General features: G+C 48.2%; 1 protein-coding gene across 1 annotated transcript in view; it reads left to right on the top strand.

Annotated features, from left to right (window-relative positions):
• Positions 1-309: 309 nt before the first annotated feature.
• LRRC1 (leucine rich repeat containing 1) overlaps positions 310-12,516 on the top strand; it is a gene marked incomplete at both ends in the record, with an annotated part of 106,571 nt that continues 94,364 nt past the window's right edge. Inside the window, one exon of the mRNA XM_080934020.1 lies at positions 310-468. Coding sequence (XP_080790146.1) covers positions 310-468 — 159 coding nt within the window. The remainder of the gene's footprint in view (positions 469-12,516) is intronic.

The following is a 12,516-nucleotide window of genomic DNA, read 5'->3' as shown; positions in this document are numbered from 1 at the left end:
CCCTCCGCGTGCGGCCGTGTGCGCATGCTCAGTGCGCCGCGGCCGCGAGTAGGAAGCGGAGCGCGGCGGAGGGGGCGGTGGGAGGGGACGCTCCGCTGTGGCGACGGCGCGGGACGCGGCGAGGGTTCCCGCGGCTTCCTCAGAACGTTCGGGACCGTGGAGCCCTTGCGAGGCGCGAGCGAGCTTGGGGCCAGCAACGAGCGCGGAGCGGGCGACGGGCGGGGAGCAGCGGTGCGGCCGGGCGGAGCGGGCTCCGAGCCCCGGGCTCCGCGGCTCGGCGGGACACTGCTCTTGTTGGTGGAGGCGGCGATGTTCCACTGCATTCCCCTGTGGCGGTGCAACCGTCATGTGGAGGCCATCGACAAGCGCCACTGCTCGCTGGTCTACGTCCCCGAGGAGATCTACCGCTATTCCCGCAGCCTGGAGGAGCTGCTGCTGGACGCCAACCAGCTCCGGGAGCTCCCCGAGGTGAGTGTCCGCCTCACCTGGCGCGTTGGCCGGGTCCGTGCGCCCTTCCGTGACTGCTTCGCTCCTGGAGACTCTGGCCAACGGGGACCCACTGCTGCCCTCAGCTGCCCCTGTCCCTCCTTGTTTCCCGATGAACCCCATCCTCCAATAAAAGTTCTTTTTCATTTATACCGAAAGACTTGGTATTTCACAAGTAGATACTTAGCGAGTGAAGAAACGTTCTGGTCCACTCAGTAGTGTAGATCCACGTCTGGGAACTGAACGCCGGTTAGGTGAGAAGCCAGGTAGCTCACACTGTTCCCAGCTGGGGGCGACCATGCGCCCCATCACGCCCCGGGGCTGATCGGCTAGAAGCCAGTTCTCTCGGGCTTAGTGGCCCGGAGCTCCTTATTTTGGGCTAAAGCAGGTCTCTGAGGACTAGGGGGCCGAGCAGCGCGAAAGTAAGCTTTAGTATCTCGGCATCTGGAAGGAATGTGCTCCTGGCCTTATCTCTGTGGGCTTGTGCCCTGGAGAGATGGCGCTTTTTCGGCTTCAGGGGCTCCATGGCGACATCGGGTGCTGGGCAGAAGAGCTGCTGCAGGTGCCCAGGTTCCCGCGGCTGGGGCACTGCGTGCGTGGACCTGTTGCGTGGTTGGAAACTGCGATGAACGCGTGTAGTGGCTCCTGCTGAGAGTCAGCCCTGCTGCTGCCTTTCCGCCACCACAGAGCTTGCTTGGGTCTGTCCTATTACTAATGCCGTACCTATTCAAAGTTGTTTACGAAAATTAATCATCTGCCCCACCGAACTTGGCCAGTGACAGCTACTGATTGTGCTTCTAGGAGGGTCCGGGCTGGGGTAGACGCTGGACTTTTAACCCTTGAATTTGCCTCAGGATTTTAGCTTTACTAAGAGGACGCATCCCTAACCCAGGTGTATGGAGGAAGTAAGCCTGTGGCAATCCAAAGGTGCAGGAAATGGAAGACAGCGGGGAGGCCCAGAGAGAGCCTAAAGGCCTGAGTCTCAGAATGCAAATACCTTGTTTGTCCTTTGGTAACGCTAATGTCCTGCCATTTTCAAAGAATCTCTGATCAGATTTCTGGTTTGTTGGGACACGGACTGATAACGATCTACAGTGCTGGCAGAGTTTAGAAAATCAAGTGTGTTTCTCTCAACATCTCAAGCGATGTTCGTCTTGAATTAACTTTCTTTGGTTCCCATGGCCTCCTCTGTGTAATCACAAAGATTACCCTCACTAGGATCTCTGCAGCGCACCCCTCCCACCCCTTAATTTAATTCAGTAGAAAAACCATCCAGTTCCCTCAGGCATGTATTATTTTGCAGGCATTTTCAAACACACGGTCTGGTTTTTAGCTTTGCTATATTTTACTTAAGTGGTAAGCTCCCTGCTTTAAGTTGTATAATTATTGAAATGTAGCAAATGTTACTTAATCCTCTTCAAGGGATTTGAAATGAAGTTACTAAAAGACAGTAAATAGCTCTCGACTTTCCAGTGCTTTCTGTAGTGTTTGTGTGTGTGTGTGTGTGTGTGTGTGGAATTGGAAGTGTTCTTTGAGTTGGATTGGCTATTCTCTCCCTTCTGTAGTTTGCGAGTTCTTCTGTAATACTGGATAGGAGATTGAGAGTTTTGGAAGTGGCAGGCATTTCTTCAGATGGTAAATGACAACTCAGACTTGTCTGATGGCATTCTGCAAATAAACTAAATAAATATTTCAGAACCCAAGGATGACCTTCCTTATTGGTAAGTATTGCTCCACTAGCCTTACACCAAGGCCCTGTAAAATGGATTTCTCTCGGTCTTATTTCACCCAGACTGTTGGGTTTATACATGCCAGACAGGAACAACTACCTTTAGAGTCTGTTTCCTTCAGTCTTTCTTTGTGCTAGCCATTGTTCGTGTTTGAGATCACGTAACTCATTACTGTTGCTCACTGGTGCGTCTGGCTTCTAGCTCCAAGCTCCTGCCTGCTCACTGCCACCTCACCCCTCTTGCTGGAAAGCTTCAAAGGTTCTTAGTGTGATGGCCGTACCAGCTGTATGTTTTCTTGCCTATAATTTGGGAGCACCTCCAGGAGGGAGGCCTGCACCCTCTACCTGGACAGTAGGCTTTGGGATAATGATAGATACCTCCTCTCCACTGAAAGGTCTGCAACCTCTCATTTGCTCCAGCAGTTTCATTTACAAATTGAGACGCAGAATTGCAGAGTTTTCTCAGGGCTCTGCACTTTGTTAGATAGATGCGGTGTCTGGCTAACTCCATTTATCGAAGAGTCAGACAACTGCAATCACGTTGAACACACAGAAAGAGTCTGGCCTGTTCTGTTTCTCACACCCTGGAAACCTTAGCTATTCAGTCCCTCCTTTTTGAGCCATGTGACTTAAACTTGGCCTTGTTAAACATTTATTGAGATACCATTACTTCCTAGTTAATGGGAATGTAGAGATTGAAGAAGCTATGATTCTTATGAGCTGTTCCCAGTCTTGTGGGGAGACTGATGACTTAAATACTAATGTGAGTGTAGGGTGGAGAGGGAACCTCATTTCATCAGCTGACTCACCAGCCACAGACATATTGGTAATAACTTACCTAATCCACTACCTCAGAAGCAGCCGAGCATTGTGGTAGCTTCAGCAGTGTAGGTCGAGGGTCAGGACCCTCCCCTTTGGTTGGGTGACAGTCATTCTGACAGCAGCTAGATTCATCTGGCTTCAGCTGTCCCTGCAGCTAGATTCTTTTGTTGTCTGCACTAGCAATCTCTTAACTCCTTGAAGTGCCTGCATGTCCTTGTTCTCTCCTGCAAGTTCTGAGCCCCAGCCCGGTGCCCAGGAGGTCTTGCTTAACAAACAGTTACTTTTCTAGAATTTTCTCTTGTCTCTTCTTGGCCTTTAGCTAATCTTTTGTTGCTTGTCTGATGAAAGTATTTCCAACACCAGCCCCCCCCACCCCCCCATTCTTTCTCACATCCTGACTTATTTGTTTTCTAGTTCTAGGGCAGGTCTTAGTCAGGGTTTCTATTCCTGCTCAATCATCATTACCAACAAGAAGCAAGTTGGGGAGGAAAGGGTTTATTCAGCTTACACTTCCACATTGCTGTTTATCACCAAAGGAAGTCAGGACTAGAACTCAAGCAGGTCAGGAAGCAGGAGCTGATGCAGAGGCCATGAAGGGATGTTGCTTACTGTCTTGCTTCCCCTGGCTTGCTCAGCCTGCTTTCTTATAGAACCCAGCCCTACCAGGCCCGGGGATGGTACCACCCACAATGGGCTGCTCCCCTCTCCCTAATTGAGAAAATCCCTTATAGCTGGATCTCATGGAGGCATTGGAGGCATTTCCTCAACTGAGGCTTCGTTCTCTGTGATAACTCCAGCTTGTGTCAAGTTGACACCAAACCAGCCAGTACAATTGACCCCTTGTCAACTTGACACACAAACACACTATTAAGCCTCAACTCTTACTTTTTCATCCCCAAGATCTAAATAACCTTAAGAGTCCCACAGTCTTTACAAATTCTTACATATTAAAATTGACATCTCTTTAAAATATCTAGTCCGTTTTTAAAAACCAAAGTCTTTTTACTTAGCTGTGGACTCCACTTCTTCCTTCAAGAAGGAAAAATATCAGGACACAGTGACAATCAAAAGCAAAATCAAACTCTAACCATCCAATGTCTGGAATCCACTCACAAACTTCTGGGCTCCTCCAAGGGCTTGGTTCACTTCTCCTTTTATACCACACACGTTGTCCTCTAAGGGTTGAGTTGCCTGTTCACTACTGACGCTGCTGTTCTTGGTGATCATCTCATGGCATTGGCAACTCCAAAACATTGCTGTCCTGGGGCATTGATTGCAATTGAGGCAGCACCTTCACCAGTGGCCTTCCATGGCCTCTCACAGTGCAGAGCCTCAGCTGCTCTTCATGACCCCTTCATGCCTTCAAAACCAGTTCCACCTGGGTGACTCTTACAGAGTACCAAATGCAGCCACAGCACAGGTACAACCTTGGCTATCTCTGGAACACAGCCTCTTTGAGCTCCCAGAAAACACTTCCCAGAAGATTTCACCTCAATGATGCAGGTCTGTTTTTAGTCACCACTAATTTCTTAGCTCCAGCTGACCAGCATCAATAGTTCCAGTAATGCAAAGGTTTTGCTTTAGTAATTCTGGTATCTTGTTAATCACAGCTGATTCTTCAGCCCCAGCTAACCAAAACGACAGAATCTTCACAATCAAAACAGCAACAGCCCGGATAAGAATCTTTAATCTTTTCTCTGAAATTTCACAAGCTAGGCCTCCATCTTCTATACTGTTATCAACATTATCTTCCAAGCTCCTACAAAATATCCCACAGAGCTCTTAATATGCCAATGGCTCTTCTAGCCCAAAGTTCCAAAGTCCTTCCAGTCCTCCCCAAACATGGTCAGGTTGCCACAGGAATACCCAACTATGCTTGTACCAATTTGTCTTAGTCAGGGTTTCTATTCCTGCAAAAACATCATGACCAGGAAGTAAGTTGGGGAGGAAAGGGTTTATTCAGCTTACACTTCCTTCCATATTGCTGTTCACCACCAAAGGAAGTGAGGACTGGAACTCGAGCAGGTCAGGAAGCAGGAGTTGATGCAGAGGCCATGGAGGGATGTCACTTACTGGCTTGCTTCCCCTGGCTTGCTCAGCCTGCTTTCTTATAGAACCCAGCCCTACCAGCCCAGGGATGGCACCTCCCACAATGGGCTGGGTCCTTCCCCCTTGATCACTAATTGAGAAAATGTCTTACAGCTGGATCTCATGGAGGCATTTTCTCAACTGAGGCTTCCTTTCTCTGTGATAACTCCAGCTTGTGTCAAGTGGACACAAACCCAGCCAGTACAGCACTTATCATGACCTAAGTTCAGACCATGTATGGTTACGTGTTCCTAGGCTGTCTACCCAACTAAATGATTACCTCCACAAGGTCAGGGGTGTTCATGGTTGCACCTAGACCACTTTGTGGTACATTGTGGTCTCCCAAGTGCTTGTTGTCCCTGCAACAAAAGAATCTAGTAGCAGTAAATGAGTCCTCATGTGTTGACATCATAAATCCCTTCCTGTGGCCTGACTTAGAAGTCTGGAGACACTAGTAAGCCATCCCTTGACCACCTTTGAAGTGATTCTTGTACTCTGAACATTTGCCATGATAATGACTTCAGTTTTAGCCCCTGTAGCTTGCTCTGAGAAGGGGCTGTCATCCCTATTCAGAACAAGTTAGCTGTGTTCCAGCCAGGTCTTTTCTTTGGAAGAGATGTTTCTTTTTGGAATTCCATTTCTGAGGGACTGGGCATCCATCTTCCCTGTTCCCAACTTTGATTGGTTTTCCTCCCCATTTGTCTTGTTCCCATGGCCTGTTTTTTTCTCAAATCCCTTCTTCCCTCTCAGTCTCTCACACCTACATCCTTGGTTTCACTGGATTCATATGGCCTTTTGGCCATCTTTTACCAAGGCTCTTTGGGCCTTGTCTTGAGGGGACAGCAGCGTGGCCCATATGTTGGACTTAGATAGTTGAAGACAGGGTTCTTCCTCCTGGATACTCTCCTCCAGCCTTACTTTCTGCAGATGTGAAGAGTACTGCTTGCTCTATAGGGTTAGAGGACCGCAGTCAGTGTGAGATCTTTCTAAACACTGTGGCAAGAACTGTTCATCGTGTTTCTTAACTGAAGTCCAAAGAGCCCCTCCCCCTTTAAGGTGTTTGTTAAACCCAAATTAAATTTCGATATGGCTTTCAGCAGTTAGAGAAATCATACATCCTGCAACGTCCAGATGGCGTTATAAACGAGTGATTATTGCAGAGCTTTACCGAGCCCTCCTTTCATTGTTGATAGTATCGAGGGAAGAGTAGATGTAGCCGTATGAGAGTCGGGCGGTGTCTGGAGTTGGAAGAGAAGAGAATCTCCTGCGCTTCATTAGAGAGGTGACGGAGAGTGGACGGGTAACAGCCTCTGGGGTAGTGACTCAGAATTAAAACCCAAGGACCTGCACCTGGCTAATGTTGCCTACTACATTGTGAGCAGCCAGGTAGCATCTACAAAAGTATTCAGTTGCTGAGTGATATCAAGTTATCGTTGCGGTCTCCTTCTTTGTCTTTACTGGGTTTTTAGAGTTGCTTTACTTCACAGTTATGTAAGAGCTAAGGCAGAGGGATGCTAGACCTATATACTTAAATGAGTGTATACTACAGAACTCAGTCATTCAATAAAAGACCAGTTAGATATTTAAGGAGTGTGAGCACAAGGGGATTGAAAGGAATGTCTCCCTACTGATGCACACATTTCTCCAGCTGGAGAAGCAGTTCATTTCCCAGACATCCTGCTATTACTACACAGTTTAGCACTTCATTGCTTCCTGATTGTTTTCTGTGCTGCTTCTCGCCTTCCCCATAGATTTCCTCAGTCCCTGCGCTCAGAGGTGAGAAAATCAAGCTAGAGAAACTGCAGTTTCCCGGGTCAGTGGCGATTAGAGTTTAAGAAGCATTTTATAATATGATTGTTACAACCAGCCCTCACTCACTAAGTTCCAAACTTTGTAGTAAGTTCTTTACACAGATCATCTTTCTTACACAGTGTAACAACCACGGTAGCCGTTACACGTTCAGTTTTTCAAATGCAGGGAAATACTGAAGAAAGTTAAGAGGGTGTGAACATTTGACTCACCCCCCAACAACCCCCAGTGAGTGTTCTGCCTGGGAGGTGGGAAAGGCTGGCAGTGGGGACATTTAGGATCCTCTATTGGAGGCTGATAGAGCTTTGAGGAGTTTCATGGTTTTGGGAGAAATGAGAGAAAGCTTTAGAGGAGGCGATTCAGAGTGGGATGGAAGAAGGGAAGACTGGGTGCAGAGGTGGAAGGGCCACCTGAGGGTGGAGGCCAGCAGCCACACTATAGTGCGGTTGAAGCTGCCCTGTGAGCAGCAGAGGCTGTTGCTGGGCACCTTAGGAAGGTGATTTCTGGGGGTACAGAGGATGATGTTGGGAGATGAGTCAGGATCTCCTGCATGGTGTAGCTAGGGGAACGGTGGTGCTATTTGTAGGAAGAATAGGAACAAGGCCCTGAGATGTTCACTCCTGGAGTTCTTAGTCTCCACATCACCTTCCTGGCACGCTGACCCAACTGGGCCTGTCTTTATTATGTTGCTGCTATTTCCTGTCACTGTGGGGCACCTTCATTCAGCTAAAACATTGTGAGTTTTGTATGTAGGCTTTGCATTGGGAGGGAAATGGCCACTCAGATGTGTTGTGGGTAGGAGGAACTTGTGTACCATTTTCTATTTTCTGGTAAATATAGTCATCACGTTTATAAAAGTGTACCCATAGTGACCCTGGTGACTTTGTGGGTTCTGCTTTTGTGAGATGTATGAATACATCTGTGTGTGTGTGTGTGTACTGTGCCATGAAGCTTCAGTAGACTTGGAATTTGGGAGGTTAACACACTGCTGACGTATAGAATGACAACGGTACTAATGGTCACAGTCTGGAGCATGGAAGATGAAGGGCTGCAGTATGTGATGGGCAGCTAGGGAGAGCTGCAGTCGACTTTTTCCAGTGGCCATGGAGGTCACGGGCAAGGCTGACAGGTGTGGATCTCCGTCCCAAGCAGGGCTAAAAGGACGCTTGTCTTCTGCCTCGAGACCTACATGAAGGGTGGTGAAATCATGGGTCAGGCCTTAGTAAATACACAGAAGAATCTTCTGGATGTCCATTAACTTTCTCTTAGATGTAATTTAGTGGACAGGAATGGTAATTTACTGTTGCATGTGGTATTTTAGAAGATCTAATGGTGTGTGTATGTGTAGTTTAAAATACCTTGGAGTCCTTGAAGGACGTTTACTCAAATTATTGTTGGGGAGTGTACTTAGAAGGAAACCCATTTATCTTGTCGTGATATCACCCATTAATTGTTCTAGTTTTCTTTAAAAACCATTTAGTTAGGGAGAGAAGTTTAGCATTCTGGAATTCCTAATGTAGACGGTCCTGTGGGGTGAAGACCAAGTGCCGGTCTCTGCCTTGGGAGAGCTCCCTGCTTTGCCTTTCTCTGCAGCTGAGCTCAGAGGACTTGACAGTGCACGGGGCGCCGCAGTCAGCTGTCTTTGACAAGATGGCACAAGATGACACGATGCTGGGTTAGCAGAAAAGAGTCTGAGTTGACATGGTCCTCTTTGGAGAGCAAGGTGACAGTGTCACGGGGGATAGAGGCAGAACAAAGCTTGGGCATCCACTTGGTCTGACGGCCGTATGAGTCAGCCCATCCGCTGTCCGTCTGTGCAGGCCTGACTCTCTGCCCTGAGGAGAAAGTATACATGGCAGTTGTGAGATTGTCCTAGTCCAGACACTTTACACACGCAGCTTATCTGCAGGGAACCTGCCTTTCATTTTGATCATCTCTGGAAACAAAGGAACAACAGTCCCCACCTCATAAGGTTGGGTGAAGATTAACAGGGGTAACACCTGTACAGTAATAGAACAGTAGTTGGCAGATAGAAAAAGACAATAGAGTTTTATCCTCATCTATATTGTTTAGTAACAGAGGCCCAAAGACGTTCATTGTTCCCACCTTTGAATTCTTCCTCATTACTTGGTGAGAGTGATCTAGGACACAGATGGAGAGTGGTGCCTCCCAGGTGGCCTCCCTGCACTTGCAGGGTAAGTTTGGCAACATTCTTGTCATCCTCTTTCTCTGCCCCCTTTGCACCTTACACCTGCACTGCACAAGAGCCAGCTGCTCTGAGTCACTAATGCACCGTTCCGTGGTGTGTCCCACCATGTCAGGGACTGAGCCTGTGCTGCTGTATTGCTCTCTATTGCCTGGACCACGGCTTCTGATCCTACTGGGCAGATCAGGAGAAGCCTTTCCTGGGAAGCCTGCCTGCCTTCTCCTCTGTGGGCTCTGGAGTCCACTGATAACCACTCTCAACTGCAGCAGACATCCCTGTCTTCCTTCAGAGCAAGTGATGGAACCTACTCACCCCTCCCCAACCCCCAGGCTTTGTGTTTGTTTCCGCTGTGCATTAAAGCAGCTAGCATAGAGAAGACATAAGCTATATACTTGGGTGATTTTCTTGAGATGTCTGTGACCCTTGTGGGTGAAGTTTACGATGGGTTTGGAGGGGTGGGAAGATAGTTCAGTGCTTACCACCTAAGCCTTCCCACTTGAGTTTGGACCCATGAAAAGCTGGGCATGCAGTGGCACTTATGGCTTACATCCTAGTGAGCTTCTGCCAGGAGATGGGAGGTGGAGGCAGGAGGATCTCCTGAAGCTTGCTGGCCAGCTAATCTGGCACACACAGCAGGAAATAACAAGACCTCTTTCAGACAGAACCACAGGCAGAGAGAAACTGACTCTTGGAAGTTGCCCTTTGATCTATACCACTCCTGTTTGTTTCTGTGTATCCCCCTCTCCCCCGTTTCTGTGTGTGTCTGTCTCTCTGTCTGTCTGTCTGTTTCTGTCTGTGTGTGTGTCTGTATGTCTATGTCTGTGTGTATGTCTCTCTCTCTCTCTCTCTCTCTCTCTCTCACACACACACACACACACACACACACTCACTCACTCACTCACTCACTCACTCACTCACTCACATACAAATACACACAGGGTGAGTTTTGACTGCAAATGAGAGCCTGGAGGTTAAGCTGTGTTGTCAGCTGTCCCTGTTGTATGTATGGCTCCATGGTGGCAGAGGAAAACCAGCACTGACCTAGGGGACAACTTTAGGCTCTCATGAATTGACCAGTTCTCCTATATGAATGGTCGAGGGTGTGGATAACATAAGGTCTCTTTGTGTTCTGACTTTCTTAGATGCTAATTTCACAAGTTGATCTTCCCGGAAGGCCTTTAGGAAAGGCCTATCACACACGTGCTTTAGGAGGTGCTCAGTGAAGTTAGTGGGACTGCAGATCTAGGTTTAGTTATCATAAACGAGGGTTTGATAATCAGGCAAAGCTATTCCAAATGAGCATCTTTCTGTGGTCAGTTGTTGATTCCCAGAGTCAGTTAATGAGAAAGATGAGCAGATTTCTCTGGTTCTCCCAGATGCACACACGTGTGCTTGCGTATCTCTCCGCAGCCCACACATTTCATTTTGAATACTGAATGCTTCTTACCTGTCTTGTCTTAGTCTTTAAAGCTGCAGGGATCTGGGGAATCTGGCCAGGACTTTGTGCGTCTTTAGTACATTAGCTCAAGCAAGTCAGAGGTGGTGGTGCTCCCTTAGGCTGACTTGGTAACCAAGAGACTATATTTGGGAACTGTAGTTTGGGGATTGATCATTAGGATTATCAGTCAGCTCATGGCTCCGTGCTCCTGAGGAATAGTGATGTTGGTGCTGGGCTTCCTGGCATCCCAGCAAGTCCTCTGCCTCCTTCCCTGCTTCAGGACTTACTGAGTACAGGCTGTGCTGGCAGGCTTTGTCCTTTCCAGCAGGGTAGATTGAATCTTTGTCTCTGGCACCTTCAGGTAAGCCAGATAAACAAACAGAGCTGCAGCCAGGAGTAAGTCTGCAGAGGTTCCGTCTCTCACAAGGCCCCTGCAGGAGAGTGACAACTGACCTGATACACACAGTAGGCCACCATGCCAGTACAGCAGAGGATGAGCTTGGTGCTTTAGAGTCCTGGCACAAGAAGGGGGAGCAATGGGAACAGAGGTGACAGGTTCACTTGTCACCAGTTGGTGTATGGCACATGCTGAGTGTGAGAGCTTGCTGGTTTGCAGAGGACCAGATAAGTGGATTTGGCTGTTTAGGACTCAGACGAATGTTCGAGTCATGGTGGGATTTTAAGGAGACCTAGAATTAAGGAGGGGGAGCCCAGTGATGAGACTTACAGAGATGTTGAGTGTGTTCTGGGTGCTGTGCCTCCCTCCATCTGTGTAAGCTCTTCCTGTAATTAATATGCCCACCCTCATACAGCCATGTCCTCATTTCACATAAGTAGCTTTTCCTTACAGAGGAGGACACTGGGGACACAGACACCCCCCCTCCCAACTTGCTACCCAACTACTAAAGAGCAGAGCTGGCATTTGAAGATGTAGGGTCTCCCGAGTTGGGGCTTTTAACCACTGCATCTTTCTGCCTCAAGGTCAAACGCACTGCTGAGCCAGGGGTCCCATCTGTTCTGCACAGGGCAACAAAGACTCAGGTTTGGGCTGTTTTTGTATCATTAAGAAAAAGAGCACTGAGCTGAGAGATCATGTTCCGAATCAGGTCACCGTGTATTAATGAGCTCATTCATGCATAATCTCAGAGATTAGTGGCGGCCTGGGTCTGGGGCTCTCTCACCTTCAGGAGGTAACTTACATTTGAGTTCCTATCCATTTTCACGGAAAGGAACATTTGTTAGAAACAGTGATGGCAGCCACAGCACTGGCCTTCTTAGAGCGCTGCTCCCTTGTATCTGCTGGTACTGACCGGGGTTGTACTACTGTTAGCATGAAATCAAGAAATTGGTTTGGGACAGCTTTTAGTCTTGACCATGCCTGCTTGAATCATAAAGTGGGTCCTAATGTACTTCCTAGAAATGCACACACTTTGATACTGCTTGGATTTCGAGCTATGAATGAATAAAATGAATATTTTATAGTAGCTCCCATCGCATTTGTCATGACAAATACCTGGCAGACACAACTTGAGCAAAGGTTTGTCTCAGCTCCCGGTTTCAGGATTTTGTTCTGCTGGAGCGGGATGGCAGGGTGTATGATTCACGGGAGAGGAGGCGCTGTGGAGGTAACGAGGCAGAGAATGCTGGAGTCAGGGACTGGGGGAAGCCCTTCATAGGCCTCAGTGACCCCTTGTTTCCAGCCAGGTTCCATCTGTAACCTCTGCAGCTTTCAGAAAATCTTCACTGTGGATCCAGGGACCAAACATACACCCATAGGGGATGTTTCAAGTCCAGCCACTCAGCTTACCTAGTGGCGCATTACTTTTACGTGCCACTGTTTTCCATAACTTGCTTCTAAAATGGCAAGGTTTGGGACTGTGACATGTGCCCGGTTTCTTTTTTTCTTCCTTTTTCCTTTCCTTACCCCTTTCCAACCCT

Source organism: Micromys minutus (genome assembly GCF_963924665.1).
Source record: "Micromys minutus genome assembly, chromosome: 21".
Taxonomy (NCBI): Eukaryota; Metazoa; Chordata; class Mammalia; order Rodentia; family Muridae; genus Micromys; species Micromys minutus.
The sequence above is the reverse complement of the archived record's forward strand: the minus strand, read 5'-3'. Positions and strand labels throughout refer to the sequence as shown.